At 42.6% G+C, this 22,286-nt stretch overlaps 1 protein-coding gene across 8 annotated transcripts in view; it reads left to right on the plus strand.

Annotated features, from left to right (window-relative positions):
* KALRN (kalirin RhoGEF kinase) overlaps positions 1 to 22,286 on the plus strand; it is a 743,024-nt gene that overhangs the window by 589,614 nt on the left and 131,124 nt on the right. For all 8 annotated transcript variants that reach the window (XM_045032050.1, XM_045032053.1, XM_045032055.1 and 5 more), the window contains one exon: positions 14,617 to 14,863. In XM_045032050.1, the coding sequence (XP_044887985.1) occupies positions 14,617 to 14,863 (247 nt within the window). The remainder of the gene's footprint in view (positions 1 to 14,616; positions 14,864 to 22,286) is intronic.

Here is a 22,286-nt window from a genome sequence, read left to right on the forward strand (position 1 = left end):
AAGGCAAAAAATGAGTTACAGCTGGCAAGAAATGTAAGAGACAACAAGAAGAGGTTCTTCAAATATGTCAGACAAAAGAAAGATCAAGGATGGTGTGGGTCCGCTGTTCAATGGAGAAGGTGAGCTGGTAATAGAAGATGAGAGGAAGGCAGAGCTGCTCAGTGCCTACTTTGCTTCAATCTTCTCACAAAATTAAAATGACCAGATGACTAGCGAAGTTACTAGAGACAATAAAGGGGAAGGAAAATAGATTGAGATAAGTGAAGAACATGTCAGAGATCTTCTGATCAATTTGAATGAATCAAATCAGTGGGGCCAGATACTATTCTGGCAAGTGTACTGAAGGAATTAGCTGAAGAAGTCTCAGCACCACTGGCAATAATATTTACAAACTCATGGATGCCAGGAGAGATTCCAGAAGACTGGAGAAGGGCTAACATAGTGCCCATCTTTAAAACAGGGACAAAGGAGGAGCCACAGAACTTTGGACCAGTCAGCCTGACTGTAGCAATGTGGGACTCACCCCCGTGGCACCTCCCGCTCGTAGTCTTGGGAATTACCTCATCCAGCCTCTGGAGCGCCCCCTGCAGGCCGGTGTCCCACTGCCGCTGGGCCCCCACATCCCTCCCTGGACTCCGGTGCCCTGTTAACTAAGCTGCTGCCCCCAGCAGTACACCCATCAGTCTCAGGGTCTCCCCTCCTCAGGAAACCCCCACCTCACCTCAGTTGTAGGCTACTGCCAGTCACCAACTAGCCCCCACTCCCTGGGGCAGACTGCAGTATAATCCACTTATCACAGGCAAGGGGTTTTTGGACCTGCTGCCTTTGCCTATCCCTGGGCTGCCCTCTGCAACCGCAGTACCCATGGGCCCTCTACTAGGCTGCAGCCTGGGGCTTTCCAGGCTAGAGCCTTCCCAGCTCCCCTGCCTTTCCCCAGCCCTGCTCCACTCAGGTACTCTGCTCAGATCCCTGCAGCCAGGTCCCTCTCCCTCTACAGCTAGGGAGAGACTGCCTTTGCTCCTGGCTCTCAGTTTCTTATATAGGGCCAGATGAGGCCTGATTGGGGCGTGGCCCAGCTGCTTCCCCGATAAGCCTATTAGCTGCTTTCCCTACCACAGCCCGCTCCCAGGGCTGTTTTAAGTCCTTCAGGGCAGGAGCCGGGTAGCCACCCCACTATGCTGACTTTGATTCCTGGGAAGCTACTAGACCAATGTATAAAACATTCAATTTGCGAATACCTGGAGAATGAAGGGGTGATCAATAGCAGCCAGCATGAATTTACCAAGAACAAATCATGCCAAACCAGCTTGATTTCCTTCATTGACAGAGTAACTGATTTGTTGGATAGGAGGAATGTGATGAACATAATATACCTGGACTTCAGCAAGGTTTTTGATACAGTCCTAAAAGACATTCTGATAAGTGAGCTGGAGAAACATGGGCTCAACAGAACTACCCTTGAGTAGATACCTAATTGGTTAAACAACCACAATCAAAGAGTAACTATTAATGGAATGATGTTGGATTGGAGGGAATGTCTCAAGTGGGGTTCTACAGGGATCTGTTCTGGATCTGCTGTTTAACATCTTTATTAATGACTTGGATGTAGATATAGAGATCATACTGATCAAGTCTGCAGATGACACAAAGGTGTGGGGGGTTGCCAATACTTTGGAGGATAGAGCTAAAATTCAGAGGGATCTTGATAAATTGGAGAACTGGGCTATAGACAACAAAATGAAATTCAACAAAGACAAATGTAAAGTGCTACACTTAGAGAAGAAAAAAATGCACAAACACAGAATGGGGGGAAACTGGCATGGCAGCAGCACTGCTAAGAAGGATCTGGGAGTTGTGATGGATCACAACCTCAACATGAGCCAGCAGTGTGATGCTGTTGCAAAAAAAGCAAATGCAATTTTAGGTTGCATTAAAAAAGGCATAGCATGCAAGTCATGGGAGGTGATAGTCAGGGCCGGCTCCAGACCCCAGCGCGCCAAGCGCGCGCTTGGGGCGGCATTTTGCCGGCAGGGCGGCAGGCGGCTCCGACGGACCTTCCGCAGTCATGCCTGCGGGAGGTCCACCAGAGCCGCGGGACCAGTGGACCTTCCACAGGCATGACTGCGGAGGGTCCGCTGGTACCGCGGCTTCGGTTGACCTCCCGCAGGCATGACTGCGGAGGGTTCACTGGTACTGCGGCTCGGGTGGACCTCCCGCAGGCATGCCAGCGGATGCTCCACCGGAGCTGCGGGACCAGCGGAACCTCCGCAGGCACGTCTGCAAGAGGTCCCCCGGAGCCGCGGGACCGGCGACCGCCAGAGCGCGCACCGCAGCGCGCCGCCCTGCTTGGGGCGGCGGGATTCCTAGAGCCGCCCCTGGTGATAGTACCATTCTACTCAGCACTGGTTAGGCCTCAGCTGGAGTACTGTGTCGTTTTGGTCACCAATGTATGGAAAGGATGTAGAGAAACTGGAAAGGATCCAGATGCAAGCAACAAAGATGACCAAAGGAATGGAATACATATGAGTAAAAGCTGAAGGCTGTGAGTATGTTTGGTCTGGAAAAGAGGAGATAAGCGGGGATATGATAGCAGTCTTCAGATAATTAAAAGGCTGCCATAAAGATGGAGAAAAGTTGTTCTCTGTTGCCACAGAGGGCAAGACAAGAGACAATGGGTTCAAATTCAGCATAGCAGATTTGTGAGCAAATTTGTGTGCAAAGCAGGTGTGTGCACAAAGTTAGTGGGGGTAACTTAGGCAAACTTTGAAAATGAGGCTTTCCATATTGATCAAGCCAAAATGAAGAACGAAGGGAACAGATTTATTTGCATATGACACCGATTGCATAGGGCATGGTATTCGATTTGAAATGTCTTCAGTGGAAGAACTGAAGCGGAGGCATTGGATTTGCTTATCAATAGATACTATTTTTCAAATCACCCTCTGATCAAATGAGCATAGCCAGTTCTTTTAGGACAATTTAGTTATTTCCTTTTTTGCATCAAACTTCACTGATCTATTTTTAGCTCTTTTATAATGTAACTGGCAATGTTAATGAGCATTTCTTTTCAGCTAAAACAGTCTCATAAAGCAAGTCAGAGCTACAGTAAAACCCTGGATTTGCATTCTTGTTTGCAATAGAATTTATTGCCCAGGTAGGAACAAAAAAAACACTGCAATAATTTTTCTGAGATTGTCATAACGGAATAACAGATTTTATGGCAGCAGTGTCCTCTGGGCATGCTCAGCTCAGTTCGGTCTAAAGGACAGACCAAGAATTATAAAATTCAAAAACTGACGCTGTTGGTTAATTTGAGACCCACAGTACAGTAGCATAGGCAACATTTTTAAAAGGGAAACATGTTAACTCAGCCAGAGTCTTTTTATCACTATTTTAAATAAGCTGATCTATATAAAGACCATTGTAAAATTTTAGGACTTCAATAACTCAGACATAGGTTAGGGGTTTGTTACAGGAGTGGGTGGGTGAGATTCTGTGGCCTGCATTGTGCAGGAGGTCAGCCTAGATAATCATAATGGTCCCTTCTGACCTTAAAGTCTATGAGTAATCTCTCGTGCTGTTGTGGTTTAAGCAGTATCCTTATTTTAATAATGCTTTATGTGCAATTAGACCTATGCTGTAGACACACCAGGCCTAACTGTCCACTCTGTTAACACTAGTTGGTACATGGAGTCACACCAATGAAATACTGGTGTAATGCAGTGGAAAATCAGACACCAAGGGATCAGCTGGTGGAACCCAAGCTGCCGGCAGCCCCTCGTGGTGGAAAGTGCATCCAGTACAGGAGGGCAGCAGTGCAAACTGCTGGAAGGATTTGATATGGCCAACATCCCTTGCCAAGTGAGAGGGGCAAGCCTGGGGATCTGTCAAGTCATTGTCAGAGCATATCGGTATGTCTAAAATCCTCTACCAGCTATAGATGCAGAGCCAAATGCAGACTGGTTGGTTGTTTAGTTGTTGTTGATTGTGGACATGGATGTACAGTAATCTTGCAAAAGCCTGGGCATGTTTTATGGCTTGCTTGGGAATGGCCACACTACTCCTACACAGCCATCCACAAAGATTACTCATGCCAGGAACATTATTAATCTCAATGGAGGAAAGTGCACAGGAAATGTTGGCAGGGAGAGGGTTGTGCACTAAATTCATGGACTACACACAGTCCAGCTGCAGCCCAGAATGCCCTCCTCTGCAGCTCCAACTGTGGAGGATCTATGAAAGCGTGAATTCTACAGGTGCCTGGGGAGGACTCCACGGTATCTCCTTTCATTTCCCCTCCCCTGCACATATGTATGTGCAGCCCGAGACCTGAATCTGGCACCCAATATTTTCTAAACAATCACTGTCAGTGAAATGTTTTTTAATGTTCAACCATATAATAAGATCCCTTTGAAAATTTTCATTCTGTAGTGCAGCACCTGTGAGGGTAATGGGGACTGTGCCACTCCCTAATAACCCTTTGTAAATACAAAGCATTGCAGCGTTCCTAGCTATGAGGAGAATGCTAGTTACTTTGTTAATTCCTTGAGATACATTCTTCTGTAATCTCAAGTATGAATCTGACTTTGTGTTCTATTAGACAACCTACTGAATATCATTAAGGACAATTTATCTAAATCCGCCCTTGAGTTAATGCTGGGCCTTAGGCCCTGATTTACAGTAACTGAGCCTAGGGACCCTCTATAAAAATGAAAAATAGCAGCTATTACATTTATAAAAGGGAAACAACTTGGAAAAGGAGAAAGTATGCCAAGCTAGCCTCTCCAGAAATGGCAAAAGGGAATCTGATTTACAGGACCATATGGTTTAGACATCGTTTGCATAATCTCCTCCAATTAAAAATAAAACCCATTGTATAAAAAACATCTGTTCTCAGATTTCAACATTAGGGGCAAAAAAACCCCATCAGGGAATCATTTAAATCCTTCATTGTGTTTTTATTTTCTGCATTCAGCTTTTACCTGTTTTGAGAAGTTAGCATGCCCCACATCAAACTACACTACACTCTCATGGAGTATTCTTTGACCCATTGTGAGATGCTAGCATTCCTGCAGAGAGATTATTTGGTTGCTTGATGTGATGCTACTGTAACCCACACAACTCCTGGGTGTGGTGTTCTGTCACCTCTAGTGGCCCCGAGACCACTTAGAAATTAATGAGTCTGCTACAGCCTTAGCTAAGAGCTATGTGTCATTTAGCTCCAGAGATCCCAGGTATGATCCCGCCCACTGACAACCGGCATCTGTCGGTGTTACACTGCCAGTATGATTGCAGACTGTTATGTTTACATTTACAAGACATTCTTTTTTTTTTTTTGCATTAAACAGGTCAGGTATCCAGCCTTTGTTTCAACTGGATCAGTTCATTTGATGAGTTCTATGAAAGTTGGAATATCTGACTCTATTCAGGCGAACATGGGCAGAGATTTTTGCAATGAAGCATCAATGTTCAGATAACAACATAATTATCTAGACTAACTACTAGATTGTATTAAACTAAACTTAATCCTGGTGATATTAATCTCTTCTGGCTTCATCTCTGTTTGAGGTAAAACCATATTTAACGTATATACCAACAAATTTCAACTCCATAAATTGAGATTACCTCAATTATTTTAACAAAATATTCCTTGGCCCATCAAATCCTGTTTACCCCTTGAGCATCACTTGGCACCTCCTATAGAGAAACTTAATCTAAGATCTGACCAGTGCTATAGACATCAGGAAAATAACTTCCAGTTCAATATCATTTAAAAGCAGGGGTGGTTAGTGTATTATAGGTGACACTGTAGCATTCTGCGGAATGTCAAACACCTTGCACCCAATACTGCTGTGGCCAGTGCTTTCTGAAAGGACCAGGACACAGGAGGATGGTTCCCCTCTTCTCTAAATACTCTGGCAAGGGCAGGATTCCATGGAAGGGAAAGGAAGAGACAGGGCCGCCCAGAGGGGGGGGCAAGAGGGGCAATTTGCCCCAGGCCCCGGGTCCCGCCGGGGCCCCCACGAGAGTTTTTCGGGGGCCCTGGAGCGGGGTCCCTCACTCGCTCCGGGCGGCCCGGAAAACTCTTGCGGGGCCGGGCGCAGGAGCTTCTGCTGCTCCCGGTCTTCGCCGGCGGGGGGTCCTTCCGCTCCGGGGCGGAAGGACCCCCCACTGGCAAATTACCACCGAAGACGGAGCGGGACCCGCCGCCGAAGTTCAGCTCGGTCTTCGGCGGTAATTCGGCGGTGGGGGGACTCATAATACTCACTGATCTCACAGAGGTGTTGTGAAGCTTGGTGTATTAAAGTTCAGAAAGTGCTTTAAGAGCTGAGAGCCTCAGACAACAGCCACTTATTTAAGCACAAAGTATTATATCTAGGGAGAGCCTTGTCAACCAATGAGCGTGGCATTCATTAATGTTTGTCTAAATCAGTGGTTCTCAAACCATGGTCCGCGGAGCACTTCAGATGGTCCGTGGATAGTTCCCTCTAATGTGTGCGCCTGGGCAGCTGCACAGGAGAGAATGAAGGGTCACCCACCTAATTAGCGGAGCCGCCACTAATTAAGTGCCTGGACTCTGGAGAAGACGCACATGTAAGGTGAGATGGTGTGGGGAATAGGGGGTAGTTGGGAGTGGGCAGTGGGGTGAGAAGAGGGGGTGAGAAGGCACATCCATCGCATTAGAAAGGTAAGACTACTGATATTAAAATACGAGTTGTGTGCTTTTATTAGTAGAACAAAAAAAATCTATTATTAAGGTTTTTTTATATAGTGCTTTTATCCAAAGCACTTTACAATAGTTAGCTAATGATACAAACAACATTTGGAAATATCATTAAGTGGTCCGCCAAGACCCTCAGCAACTTTCAAGTGGTCCATGAAAAAAAAAAGTTTGAGAACCACTGGGCTAAATAAAGACAATTTCTTACCAAAACTTCTGAGAGTAGAACTCTCTCCAGCATGTTACTGTATTGATGAAATGAGGTGGACATCTATATGTTCTCCATCCAAAGCCCATTTGAGACTCACCTTTTCAGAGTACCCTGGTTAGTTAACACTTACCACATTATTGAGCTTTGCCTGTGCTGTTTGTAGAGTGCCTTGAGCTGTTTACCAGTAGGTTTTTGATCATAGTATACAATTAGATTTCACAGAGTTGCTGAACAATTTGTTAGGAGATGATATATGATGTATAATACTTCTGCTGAGGGAATTCTTGGCCATTTAGGTCCAGATACTGTGTTTTGCCCAATCTCTGGGGGAATTTAGAACAGCCTGGGGGCTGCCAGGTGTAACAGCTGAGTAGCTAAATGTGCTCCAGCCATGCTCCTTCCTAACCTCCTACACCCAAGGCTTCTACGTTGGCTTTGTGCCCACTAAGGAGATACAACTGGTTTCTGTTCCTTTTGTACTATTTCAGGGAGCCAAGTGTGAGCCTTGGAGCCATTGAACACCCTCTGAGAGGTGCTGAGTGCCATAGAGGGCACTCAGAATTTTCCAGGATCAAGCCCATACTGTCATTCTGACTGGATTCTAAAGCAGGTTGCTGAACCAACATAATAAGCTTGACATCTGGTCACCCTTGACCTTGAAAACATTCCAGACAACATTGAATGTGCTCTTTTGGGTAGAGAGAAGCCGTATTTTCCTGAAAAATGCCTCTGAAATTCTTCAGAGAGTGCCATTCAAGCTGTACTGCAGATGTGTGAGCACGTGCATCAGTCCAAAACTCAGCACAGCCAGGATGTGGTTGTCTGGCAGTGACTCCAGTATGGGTGCAGTCTGACAATGAGATGTTTAACATGAAACGTATATGTTATTTGAGGTCATAAAAAGAGATTTCTTTTCTATTAATATATTTATACATTTCCACTTGCTATCACTGCCTTTTTCTCTTGCCATAGAATCACATTATATGTCTTGATTCCATAGCTTGCTGCATCTCGTAATGTCTCTGGTATTATCGCCTTATTCACAGCAGCATAAGCTGTGAATTTGGGCTGCAGAGCCATCACAGTGATCTCAACCAGATCTCATAGAAAGAGATCTTCCCAGGGAACTGGGGTCCACTGAGTGATTGTGTTAATTTTATCAAAGAGACAAGAAAAGTCAGAGGAAAATGTCATGCCCATCTTAATAAAAATTCAAGTTGAATGTAACAGGTCCAAATCCTGAAGCCAATGAAATTTTGCCTGAAAAAGGACTTCAGCAATGAGCTAAAGACTCCCCAGAGAAAGGGTCTAATTCTGATCTAAATCTGGAGTAAATCCATTCACTTCTTGACTCCCAATTTAGCCCCTTTGTGCCCGAAATCACAGTCTGGCCCACAATAAAACCTATTCAAAGAGATGCAGCAAAATGTTAACCAGAATTTCCAGTGCTCTCAGCCAGGCATGTCAAAGCTGTACAGGCTTTAGATGGAGGAAACTGGGTACCTCAATGCCTGTAGTCTTTGGCAGACCCAGTCACATTGGGATAAACCTAAAGCCATTCTCTGATGCCTGAACACCATCTAAGTTTTCTGCTGTTTGATCTTTTTTAACCTCCCTTTTTTCAAATCTCCTATGAAATTACATATATTTACACAGAGAACGTTCCTTACCCCCTTTCCCTTCCTCCAGGCTGCACAGTGAAAATTGTCAGATGAAATCCAGCAGTGGAAAGCCTAATTTTGTAGTCCCCTTCTGGGCTGGGGTGACAGCTCTGAGATTTTTCAGTACAGACCAAATCAACCTTTAAGAATCTAATCCAGTTTTCTGTTTATCTCCTGATATAAATGCAAACCCCATTCTTTTTCTCTCTGCCTCTTTCACCCTCTTAGAATAGTCTGTTTAGGGTAACTAAATGTTTCTATCCAAAACTGGCTGTCATCCAAAACCAGATGGGCAGAAATCCTAATAGCAACAGAAAACTAGCAATTTATATGAGTGCACAATACAGCAGCACACAGAAACACTTTGTTTAAACCAGCACAGGGCTGTATCTTATTGAATATATGTAAACAGCGAGCTACAGTGGGTTTTTGTAATGATGTTTACATATTTTAGAACACTCAAATAGCCCGAACAGTTCTCACTGACTCTTAACAAATTCATCTTCCATTGCTGCTTGTTTGTGTGAAAATCAGATATGTTTGTTTAAGATTTGTACTGAAGGGGTAAATAGCGCTTCATTTAACTGAAATGTATCGTGCATGCTACCTCGATCCTTAGGTGCTGTGTATTGTTTTTTACTTCTGGACATCTTTGCCTTTGCAATCTTAAAACAGAAATCCAAACAGATATGGAGAAAGAGAAATACGTTAAGTGTGAAAAAGATGTAATACAGGCACAGGAGTTCTGTTAACAAAGCAGTCCATGCAAATATACATAGAGCATTAAGTAGAGATGGGCCAGAAGTAGAACCTTTTATCCAGACCCTCTCCCAAACAGATTAATATAGCAAAAGATGATGCCTTGTGCGTTGCCTGCCAATGAAGCTTCTAATATTGGCTAGTTATATACAGGGCATTAGCCTAAATGGACAACTGCCTAAATGGACAATTGGCATCGCAGTTCAGTTTTAGACCTTGGCAAAAGCATGTCAGACAAGCAACCTCCGTTGACAGTGTTTGGAGTCCAGTGTGAAATTCACAAGGAATTATTTGAAAAGTAGTGTTAGGTGTAGTGCATAGAATATCCTCCCACCTGTCCTCCCAGCTCCCTACCTTCCATCCACTATTCAGTTTAGAGATGGACCTCAGTTGCAAAATTTGGATGAAGATTTGAACATTCCCAAAGTACAGGGAATTCAGAAATAGGGCTTAGTATCAGTCCCATGTGGAATTAGGTTATTTACCTCTCTTCACACTGGCAGTGAGATTGTCTGACCTGTAATTAACCCCATAGCACTGAGGTACAGCAAGTGCACTGTGAGTTGTTTAGTCCATGTCCTCTGTACAACTGGCCGTGTACATTGTTCTTCAGAGTGTTACAGGTTGGTCAGGATAGTATTTATTCATTTACCTAGAAACCATCAACAGATTATTATAAGCAACTTCCCACCTCTCAAACAGAGCTTGGTTTAATCTTTCAGAAGCCGAGTGTATAAGACCCACTGCAGCATGTGGGATGAACAATTGAGGTTTTGGGGGGTTTCCCCTAAACTTGTAAAAAGGTAGCATTCCTGCCCCATGCCAAGCAAAACTACACTCTCGTAGCGTATTGTTAGACACCCCTGCTGAGGTCTGGTATATTAATAAAAGATAATACGAATCCCACGTAAAGCTTCACTTAGTGCTTAGCGCCCCATAGCTTATTTTACCTGAGCCTAACTTGTTCCCATTTTAGAAGTACTTAGGGTTCCTTCCCTGGGGACACATCTGGCCCAAACCCCAGCTCTCTCTGCCAGAGGACTATTCCCATTTCCCTTTAATATTTGAGTGATAAGGCACTAGCAAATGTACTGCAGAGATCAGTTCTGCACTGGCAGGGGGATGAACTGGATGTGACCTGGTCTTTGGGGTTCAGTCTGTGCTCCCCTTCACCTTCTCTCATGGCCACTCTGCTGCCTGAGCCCAAACAGATGTGCTGATGCCCATGTGCATGTACCAGACTATGATTCAGAAAAGACCACAATACATTAATCCTACACTAAACATTACCATACGGCTCACAAAGCTTTTCTGGCTCCTGCGCTTGGAGCAGCTTGGATTGCCTGACAGCAGGAAGTCTCCATGACTGGGATCATTTTTAAGGCTTGTGTTTCGTCATCCCATGGCTGGTGGGCAATTGGCAGGGTCCTTCCACATGAAAGCTCCTGTGGGAGCCTGAAGTTGTTGTGTAGTTGGGTCAGTAGAGTCAACATAAAGTAAACTGCTCACATCAGTGCTCATAATTTTGTGAGTTTTTTCCCCATGTGTGAATCCTATAGTAGCGATGAATGGCTCCGTCACTGCAGACTGTGCCGGCACAGGATGGGGTTCTCTTCTAGCTCCAGCATTCCTCTGAAATTTATTTCCATTGCATAACTGGGATGTGTGGAAGGTCTAGATAGGTGTTCTGCCTGATGCACCTTGCATACTAAGCATAGGGAAAGTGCGTAAAATAACTAGTAACAGGGATAATCCTGAACTGGCTTGGATAGTTAGTAAAAGGCAGAACAGAGATGACCATGCATCCAAACTGATAGTTCAGACCAGGACCTGAACCCTGCAGTTGTGCCCATCTCTAATTAGTTGCCATGTGTAGCTAGCAATGTGTTCAGTGTCTGTGGGCCATATTCTGGCTTTTAAGCTGCAGTCCAGGCTTCATGGGATGTGGAAGGACTCAACCAGAAATTCTGCAGCGGCTGCTCTGGCAACTTTTCACACAGATGTGGTGGATACATTTCTCTGTGCTTGCTCAGCTCTGCCATCTCTCTGCCACTCCCCCTTGGATGGCTAGCTCCACTGGGGTACTAGCAGGGAGCAGTGGCTGACCTACAGAATGTGCCTGGCTCTCTGCAAGAGACGCAATTGATGTTTTGTTATCAAGTGGCACATATTCTTTCTATGTTTCTGCTCACTGCCTCGTTGAATGAAGTTGGTCACTCCAAGGGATTATTTTTGAGAGCTAATCAGATGGAACCATGTGACTCTTTACAGATGCATCTCAGCCTGTAACAACGTACTAAACTCATCAGTTCTGTTCCGTGGCTCAGGCACAAAAGAAAACAAAGCACAGAAGATGGCTTCATGACCACTGGCAGCAGTAGTTGCTGTGGCTACTGCTTTTGCTACACAGGAGACCAAGGCACAACTAGGCCAGGACAGGGGGGTTTTCAGTCCAGAATTCCTGGTTGTGCAGATTTCACCTGGGGCAGAATTGCCAGAGTCCCACACTAGCTGCTTTTAGGTCATGATGCCCTTTGTTAAGTGCTAACATTTTATTATCTGTATTTGCTCTCCCCTTTTCTTCCTGATCCTAATATTAATTGGGTGTGCCTGTGCCCGGGGTTTCTCTGTTCCCCGGGGACTACTGGGTTTGTCCTTGTGTCTGATCTTGATGTTCTGCTTTATTGTCTATTCAGGGTGGTTGGATCTTTATTTTATATGCATGTTTTGTACTGTTCCTATTGTATAGTGCTTAGATGCTAACTAACACCCGGCTATCAATTTATTAAATGAATAAAGTGTAACGGGGTTATTTCTAAAATAATAAGGGAACATGTCATAGAGAACAGTATTAAACCATTTTCATGTGAAATACAGCCTCTAAGGCATTATGTATTTTCTTTTTCTCTCTTTCATATCAAATGCAATTGTGGCATGCATATATTTTATTTTGCATGACTGGATGTAGATAGAATAACATTTTATGGCTGAACTAATTATTCTCTTTTTAAAAAATGTACTAAACAAATAATAGACTAAGGGAGCACTTCCTAGGTGAAAAGATGTCTACCATCACCAGGCTGATCCATCTGCATTTCACTTATATGGTTTACAGATATTTTTCCAAAGCTTGCCATTTGCCAGGTAGTCAAAGCTCAGATACATACCAGGTGAAGCTATTTGCTAACTCCTTTTGTGGATGTAGCTGAGAGGATCCTGAAATGATCTCCCATCACAGTTAGAGTAAGATTACTAGAGATCATTTTCGCTTTCCACAACTCTAGCTGAACTTCAGATGTTCATTCTCGGGCCTTGTCGTCCCCCAGATCCATAGCAATACATGAAGCGGATGTGAGGGAAGCTCCATCCTCTCACTGGAACATTCTGGATAAGTTAGAGGTGCCCCATCCCTTTGATGAAATTGAACTTTCCTATTACTTCTCTGCTGGTACAGTTTCAGACCCTTTCTGCCCTTAGTTATACCATAATAAATCCAACTTTATTCGCTGGATAGCTTTATTAACTACAGTGGCATTGTTCCAAATCCCAGTGTAACTGGGCAGAATTTGGCCCATTGCCTCAAGTGACTATTTTTAACAAGTGAGAGGAAAGGCTGTAGAAGTCACTAGTTAATGACATCTGAGGTTCACCAAGTGCAGGTGCTTCCTATGTGGTGCTGTTTAGAAGTGCTGTCCTGGCTGAAGGACCCTTTATCACAGAACTTTAGGAATTTAACAAGATATTGAAAAAGTCATGTCATAATTTCATTTTTAGGGTAGCTATTCCTGTGTCTGTTGCACGAGGTGCAGTGTCACAAATAATTGATATGGACATGTCAGATATTCAGTGCAGGGCTTCATAGATTGATGTTCATTGTAACATGCTTTACTGTGTTCTGACATTCTGAAGCAGTGGCTTCTCAAGGCGACTCACTCTTTTCCTAGGCGATTTTAGGGCTCTTTCTCCTCTTTGGTTTAAACCAATAAAAATGGACATACTTTTCAAAAATCAGATCAGCCACCTGAAGAAAGCCTTTGCCTGGTTTGTAACACCTGCCACCCTCATTATTGGAAATGATCAGTCCCTGGCTCTCATTTAAGGAGTGTCCAGGGGAACATGCAGCCATTTATTTTCTTGGATTTAAGCCCAGCTCATTTGAGACAGTTGTTTGTTAATACGCTGTTCAGTACATCCCTCCCAGCCTCCCCCCACATTTAGATAAAACTACCGTTCAGTCCCTTACTATTAGCTTGCTGTACGATAGCAAACATAGACATCTAGTGGCAGTTTAGTGCAACGCACATAGCTTTTTAAACATCTTTTTGAAAGGCAAATAGAAATGCCCCAGGCTTCTCCTTCGGGTGTTTATTTTTCCCTTAAATATGAGGAGAGGTCTGATTTTCTCCCAAGAGAAGCAGTGGAGGCCTCATCATTTCAAAATAGAGAACATGCTGTACAGAACAACCCTCTTAGGGGTGGTACCAGATGATAGAACAAGGAGTAATGGTCTCAAGTTGCAGTGGGGAAGGTTTAGGTTGGATATTAGGAAAAACTTTTTCATTAGGAGGGTGGTGAAGCACTGGAATGGGTTACCTAGGGAGGTGGTGGAATCTCCTTCCTTAAAGGTTTTTAAGGTCAGGCTTGACAAAGCCTTGGCTGGGATTATTTAGTTGGGGATTGGTCCTGCTATGAGCAGGGGGTTGGACTAGATGACCTCCTGAGGTCTCTTCCAACCCTAATATTCTATGATTCTATGATTCTTTTGGTGAAATGAGGGCAGGTTTCTTTTCTTGTATATTCTGTATTCATTCCCTCATTGAAACCCCTGCTGATGTCGTGTGGAGAGAGTGCAGAACATGAATGTAACCCAGTCTGTGGATAGGAGAGTTGGAGCTTACTCTGAGATTGATCAGAATGCTGGGGAATCCTGAACCCCAATCATTACTCTCCTGCAAAGACACAAGAGAAGGAAAAGCAAGAAAAAAACTAAGTGTTCTAAAGAAAATCTCCCAGAGCAAATATAGGGGTTAACAGATGGGTGGTTTTGAATGTATTACCTAAGGTTGGCAAAGTCAATAGAAATAAAGGAAATCAGAGGCACAGCTAGTTGAACTTTGACAAAGGAAATGACTAACAGCTGCTAAGGAATTGCCAAAGAAATCCTATCATCCAAAAATCTAGGCTTGCCAATACAAATACAGTATGCCAGCCAATTGCATTCAGTGCACTTTAACCTGTTGATATTTTTCTTTCTACCTGGGCAGTTGTCTGGAGGGTGTGAACTAACCGTGGTGCTACAAGACTTCACAGCCAGCCACAGCAGCGAGCTGAGTATCCAGGTGGGACAGACAGTGGAGTTACTGGAGAGGCCCAGTGAAAGGCCTGGCTGGTGTTTGGTACGGACAACTGAGCGGAGCCCCCCTCAGGAAGGCCTAGTCCCCAGCAGCACTCTCTGCATCTCCCATTCCCGGAGCAGTGTGGAGATGGATTGCTTCTTCCCTTCAGGAAAAGGTAGGCAGAAATCTAGCAGGGTTCCCCCAAGAGTGACATTAGCAAAGACTATTTCAGGTTTCCCCTTTTGAAATAACCAACTGTGTGATTTCTAGCATCACCCCTTTCCCAAGGAACAGATGTAAATAAGTTACATTTTAGTCATTAATACATTCTGCTAATACCTTCTTGTAAATCAATACAGTTCTAGGAAATCTCCATAAGAGTCTCTCTCTCTATTACCAGCATCATTATTATCCTGAGACACTGGAGTCACAGATCATAGTATAATCAAAGACTTTAATATAAATCTAGGAGAAAATGTCTTTTGAATGTCGTATGGGACCACCTTCAACTCCTAATGGTCTAAGAGAAGTGAAAGTTCAACTGTGTGTATTTTCAGAATGCCCATATTATATATCTCATGCTTTATGGATGCTGCAGTGTATATTAATGCCAGTTTTTTTTGTTATCTTCTGACATGCTTGCCCCTTTGTCGATCCCTGCACACAAACTTTCTTTTCACTGGTACAAGAGTCCATAACTGCAGGTGAGCCCTGGTGATGTCAAGTTTTCCTCTAGGAATATCCGATTGTCTCCATTTTAACTTATTCATCAGCTGAGTAGATTTACAACTTGACAGTGACAAAGACATAATGTTGAGTAAAATACAGTTTCTTGAGTAGATACACAGGAATTGCCATGTTAGAATAGACTTTTGAAGATCAGATAGTCTTGCCTCTGGAAGTGACATATACTTGTATCTTAAGAGTAGGATGGCCAGATGTCCCGATTTTATAGGGACAGTCCTGATTTTGGGGGCTTTTTCTTATATAGACACCTATTACCTCCCACCCCTGTCCCGATTTTTTACACTTGCTATCTGGTCACCCTACTTAAGAGGAAGGTGAAATGACCTGTGTTCTGTAGTACATCGTGGTGAGAAAGATTCCTCCACAACCACTTATGCATGGAAACAAGAGGACTGATGCTCTCCTTCTAAATTTTACACTTAGATGATGTTACTACAAAATGAAAATCTTTTTCATATAAATGCATACAGTTAAAAAGTGAAATATTATTATTAATTTAGTCAAAAGTTTGATTAATTTAGGAAGCCTGATGGGAAAAAAATTCTAACCTAGACAAAGGTTATATGTACCTTTATATATGAATATATACTGTTCAAATTTGAAAAAAAATGGGGGATAGATGGAGCAGTACTGTCTGTATACTGCTTACTAAAGCCATCCTGCAGTCACCTGCTAGGATAGCTCCAAGCTGTCAATGGTCAATACATGAAGCACCTTTAAAAAGAGCGAGTGTGCTACTCTGACTAGCTGCACACAACAACATACATGCTGGAAGCTTGATTACACCCGCAAACTAGCAGACCACAACCTGTTGGGTCTATAGTGCCCGGCACCCTCATTGCCCTGGTCTCCTTTAGTGTATTATTAAGCGCTAGGTGAGAATTCTGCCAAGCAAGTGCTCTAAGGAGGGGAGGGAGAAGAGGCTCCTTATATAGTATTCCTGACCCCCCAAGATACCAACCTGGCCTGGCCTTTCTGTTTGCGAATTTCCCCATTACAGCATAGGAGGCAGAATTAAATTCTTTCTCATTAAACAAAATAAGCTTGGAGGTTTTTATAAAAGGCATTAAAATGTGCTATATTCTGTCCTTGTTCCTTTCAAGAAACCTCCATCACCACTGACATGGGCTTTGCACAAAGATGAAAGCAAATTGAAAAATGAGTAGGGCAAACTCCTGTGTATGTATAGTACTAAAGGTTTTAATTAGCGATGGGCCTGTACCAAAACACCAGATCAGATAACCACAGAACTAAGGGGGAAGGGAGTTCAGACTCAGATTTGATATTCCCCAGTGGCCTCTCTCAATTATGGTCCTTCTCCATGCCCTATATTGCATCGGAAGAGGAGAAAAACATCCTGCTGCCACTGCTGCTGGTTGTAGGTGATCCTAGAGCGCAAGAATCCTCAAACCTGATCTGAGTTTCACCTTTTTTTTTGCTCAGTTCTACTGCTGCTTTTCCTGTCTATCGCATCACTGGAGCCATGATGCACTGTGACAACTTTTGGTTATGCTGCAGCAGGTGCTTGTCCTCTGTTCATTCACTAGAGGGTGCTGCTGAATTGTATTGTAGAAATGTACTGTGGTTAGTCTAGTTTGAGAACTTTAATAATGGTAAAGTGCAGGGGAGAAGCATATAATTAAATATCGGTCAAGCCTCTGTACTAATAGCTGCACCCTGAAGTGATTTACATGAGGCAAGAGTGTTGTGTTGGGTAGGAATATTGTGACAAGGTACTCATGCTCTGGTATTTCACAGAGGTGAGCTGAAACTGGAAACTCCAGTCATAACCCATTCAGATTCCTGGCGCACTAGACTTTAAAATTCCAGATCAGAATCTGCCCCTATAGTTCCTGTTCTAAATTATATTTGAGACCAGAAAAACCACCGTTTTCCATTACTGGTAGAGATACCGCCCAAATTGCATGAAATAAGTTGATCTCATGAGATTTCTGCAATTTTGGGTCTAAATCTCAAGAGACAACTTTGCAGGATTTCAGTGCTGTTGAATCTGAACTCAACAGTAGCTGTAGTTTTCGCTCTCTGAGCGAGTCAGAGAAGGGTATCGGTTTTTCATTTAAAAAATCTGTCCCCCTTTTCATTAAAAATGTCTAAATGTGAATGTTTTGAGCAGCTTAGGTTTTTGCACGGTGCCTGTCACTGCAGCCGCTGTTTTCAGACCGAAACCCAATTCCTTGCTTAAACTTAATTATTAACTAAGATCAGCCTATTAGCCTAGCTCTAATTTCTCAGCATTGCTTCATCAGCCCAGGGGTTCTCCAGCATTTTTATTTTATGGGCCAATTCACAATTTTATATGGAAAAATATAACCAGCAGACTTCACCCGTCTGTTTCAAAGTCTGCACAACTATACGAAAGCAGCAGTGGGGTAGCTGCTGAAGCCTTGGAGTTAACATTATTTATAATTGTCTTTATAAGCAATATAATTTCAAGGATGGAAAGTCTCTTCACTTAAAACCTAGTGTCTCTATCAGTAAATTGGCCAGCTGAGACATAATTTAGCAGATTTCTTTCAAAATATTAAAAAATAACTGCATCTGCTTACTGAGAAATGGCAAATAATTGTATAATGATCTTTATATCTAATACTGTTTATATAAATCACCTTGCACTGTTTATATAAATATGTGGGGTCTTAAAATTTAGTTTATATTGGCCATAAAGCCTTAAAACTTGTATGATTTGATGGGTTTGCTCCAACATTTTAGCTAGCATCAGTGCAAGTGTCACCTAAAAAATATCAATCAATGTTTGTAATAACTCTCCTGTTTAACGGCCAGTGAAGATGTAAAGGCAAAACTGACAAAGTGCAGATGTATTCAGACACTTTCTGCTGCTGTAGATTGACTGATTCCAAATGTGTTATGAAGGTTCTTTATTGTTTCTTTAAAAGTAACATAAAAAGATTTGAAAAATTATGAAGAGCCCCAAGTAGAATAGAATAAAAACCAGTAAGAATCCCCACGGGTTTTGCTGATTTATATTGTTGATGGACAATAGAACAAGAACTTTAAAATGCTGGTCTCAGAGCCTTCCCTTGCATTTGCTGCTGTTCACTGCTGTGCGTTTGAGAATACACTGTGGGGTTTTTCATGACTAGATTACAGCTCAGAGTAACAGCGCAGGCCTGAATGTTCTGTATTTCTAACAGTCCAGCAGCATTTGAAATTACACATTTGTAAATAGGCACATGGTTTTCTAAACTTTGCCATCCCCGAGTAATTTATGGCTGGTTGAGTAAAAGAAACTGTCCTGCAGCTTCTGGTACAGTACTTAAGAATTCATGATTTTTTTTTCCAACTAGCATTCCAAGGGAGAGACGAAGAAGAGTAGTGATCTACTGAGACTGAAATTGTGTCTGAACTGCCCCACATGGCACATCACAGAAAACAGTGACTTTTATTCCTGTCTGTTTTGCTGTACAAATGTGCTCTAAGGTATTAGACAATAATTCTCAAATTAGCGGAGTGAAATCTATATGAATGGAAAGAAACCTAATAACCTAGCAAATGTACATTAAATAAATTGAGGCAAGTTTACCCTTGGTGTCACTTAGTTAATTTCATCTAAGGCTGTGAACAGACTAACCTACTCAAACTACCTTGAATCCAGCTAGTGCAAATAATAACAGCAGTGAAGACAGCACAGCCTGGGCTTCAGGACAAGTAGAACACGCCCAATGGTACAGACCCTAGGTGTGTACTCTTCTTGCTAGTCTGTGCTGAAGCTCATGCTACTGTTACCTGTGCTAGCTGGATTCCTAATCCATGCACAGCTTTTGCTGTGTGGTGAGTCCGAGGATGAATTTGGCCCACATGGCCCTTAGAAGAAATACAATTAACAAGTTATCTTGAACTTAGAATTTATCGTATTGCCCTATCATTTCAGTGTAACATCAAAATGATAGTTTAGCTTAAAATTCTAGACTAACAAATTAAGGTTCTCACAGTATATTTTAAACACTCACATTGCACAGAAAGGAACTTATTAAAATGACTCTAAAGTATTCTGCAGCAGTTGTTTTGTACCAATAATGGAAAGTACTGGAGCAGTTATTTATGAGGGCATATATACACACACATACACACATAAAACTTCAATAAAAGGTAGTGGGATTGTGTTTGCATATCCAAATGGTACAACTGGGCCAATTGTATATTCAAGTTATATTTAACAGCATAGCTACTAACAAAAAACATTCCATGTATCTAACATGGGTAAATTAATTTGACTGTGAGATTCTTTTGCATTTCCTGACTCTGGGCCTGATTCTCATTTTAAAAGGTAACAGGGCAAGGTGCTACCAGCCTGTCTGTTATGGGTCTTGGCCCCTTTAAGGTCATGGACTCTGGGAGTTATAGTCCCTGGTGGAGTATGTGACCCAAATGAACACATGACTGATAGAGGAGTAGAGAAGTCATATGGCTGCCTGGTGGGCTATAAAAGGAGGTTGCCTTCGCTTAGTAAAAAGATATGAGGCAGGAGGAAGGAAATAGATAAGATTTGTTGAGTATGGGAGATCACTGAGGATCTCAGAAGGATGATCTCAGTGAACAAAGGGGTCAACAGGAAACTCCCTCTTCTCCCTCTGCCCCTTCTTTCTGTAGTCACTATGTTGGGGAGATGAAAGTTCTTTTAGCACGTGTTTTGGAACAAATTGATAAATTAAACCATAATAAGTCACCAGGACCACATGGTATTCACCCAAGAGTTCAGAAGGAACTCAAATATGAAATTGCAGAACCTCTAACTGTGGTATAAAACCTATTGCTTAAATCAACCTTTGAACCAGATGACTGGAGGATAGCTAATATAACACCAATTTTTTTTAAAGGCTCCAGAGTTGGTAAGCCTAACTTCAGTACCAGGCTAATTGGTTGAAACTATTGAAGAACAGAATTATCAGACACATAAATGAACACAATATGCTGGGGAAGAGTCAACATGCATTTTGTAAGGGGAAATCATGCCTCACCAATCCATTAGAATTCTTTGAGGTGGTCAACAAGCTTATGGACAAGGGTGATCCAGTGGATATAACATACTTCCAGAAAGCCTTTGACACCAAAGGCTCATAAGAAGTCATGGGATAAGAGGGACGGTCCTCCCAGGGTTTAGTAAAAGATAGGAAACAAAGGGTAGCAAATAAATGGTAAGTTTTCACAATGGAGAGAGGTAAATAGTGGGGTCTCCCGAAGATCTGTACTGGGAACAATACTGTTCAACATATTCATAAATGATCAGGAAAAGGGGGTAAACAGTGAGGTGGTAAAGTTTGCAGACTAAACAAAACTATTCAAGATAGTTAAGTCCAAAGTAGATTGCGAAGAGTTACAAAGAGATCTCACAAAACTGGGTGACTGGGCAACAAAATGGCAGATTAAATTCACTGTTGAAAAATGCAAAGCAATGCACATTGGAAAACATAATCCCAATTACATATACAAAATGATGGGGTCTAAATTAGCTGTTACCGCTCAAAAAAGAGATCTTGGATCATCGTGGATAGTTCTCAGAAAACATCTGCTCAATGTGCAGCAACAATCAAAATAGCTAACACAATGTTAGGAACCATTAGGAAAGGGATAGATAATATTAGAAAATACGGTGCCATTATATAAATCAATGATACTCCAACACCTTGAATCCTGCATGTGTGTTGAATTGGAAAAAGCACAGAGAAGAGCACCAAAAATGATTAGGGATATGGAACAGCTTCCATCTAGGGAGAGATTAATAAGACGGGAACTGTTCATCTTAGAAAAGAGATGACTAAGGGCGGATGATATGATAGAGACCTATAACATCACAAATGGTGTAGAGAAAGTGAATAAGGAAGTGTTATTTACCCCTTCACATGGCACAAGAACCAGGGGTCTCCCAATGAAATTAATAGTCAGCAGGTTTAAAACAATCATAAGCAAGTACTTCTTCACACAATGCACAGTCGAACTGTGGAACTGTTTGCCAGGGGATGTTGTGAAGGCTGAAAGTATAACTGGGTTCAAAAAAATTAGATAAGTTCATGGAGGGTAGCTCCATAAATGCCTATTTGCCAAGCTGGTCAGGGATGCAACCTCCTGCCCTGGTGTCCCTAAACCTCTGGCACTGGATGGCGGGATGGACCACTCAATAATTATCCTGTTCTGTTCAGTCCCTCTGTAGCATCTGACACCAGCCACTGTCAGAAGACAGGATACTGGGCTAGATGAACCATTGGTCTTACCAGGGATGGATATTCACATGTTCCTATATATGGCTGCAAAAGCTGTTGTGGAAGAGAACAGTTTCTGGTTGGCTGCCTTGGCTTTTGTGCCCTCCAGCTCTTCCAAAAAGGATTCCAATAAATATTCTTGTAATAATAGGCATTATAACTTCTTCCCACATCTCTGTTAAATTTTTGCATCTTGGATTTTATGACTGTTTCAGGACTAGACTGCTTTATTCTGCTCCTGTTCGGCTCTGGCTATGCTGAGTATTAAATTACAATCCGCATTGGTTTGTGTGGTTTCTCTGCTTTGGCTTAAATAATCCCTTTTACAAAATCTATTTAATGGTAATGATTCCTGATTTCCCAGGGGAGCTGTAAGATGATGATTCAGAAAATTTTAGTATATTACACGAAACCTTCAGTTGGTCTTGTAAAGACTGAGAAATTGTTTGGGTTTCTAAGAGTTTTAATTAAGAGCAGTCAGTTGAAGAGTTTAGGTTGTGTGACCTCAAGGAAACATTATTAGTTAACACAATCAATATAACTGGCACATAAACAGCCCATGGAGTTTCTCTTGAACAAACAATACTCTGGCTCGCGTTGTCAGCATAAATAGAA

Source organism: Mauremys mutica, chromosome 10 (genome assembly GCF_020497125.1).
Source record: "Mauremys mutica isolate MM-2020 ecotype Southern chromosome 10, ASM2049712v1, whole genome shotgun sequence".
NCBI classification, from domain to species: domain Eukaryota; kingdom Metazoa; phylum Chordata; order Testudines; family Geoemydidae; genus Mauremys; species Mauremys mutica.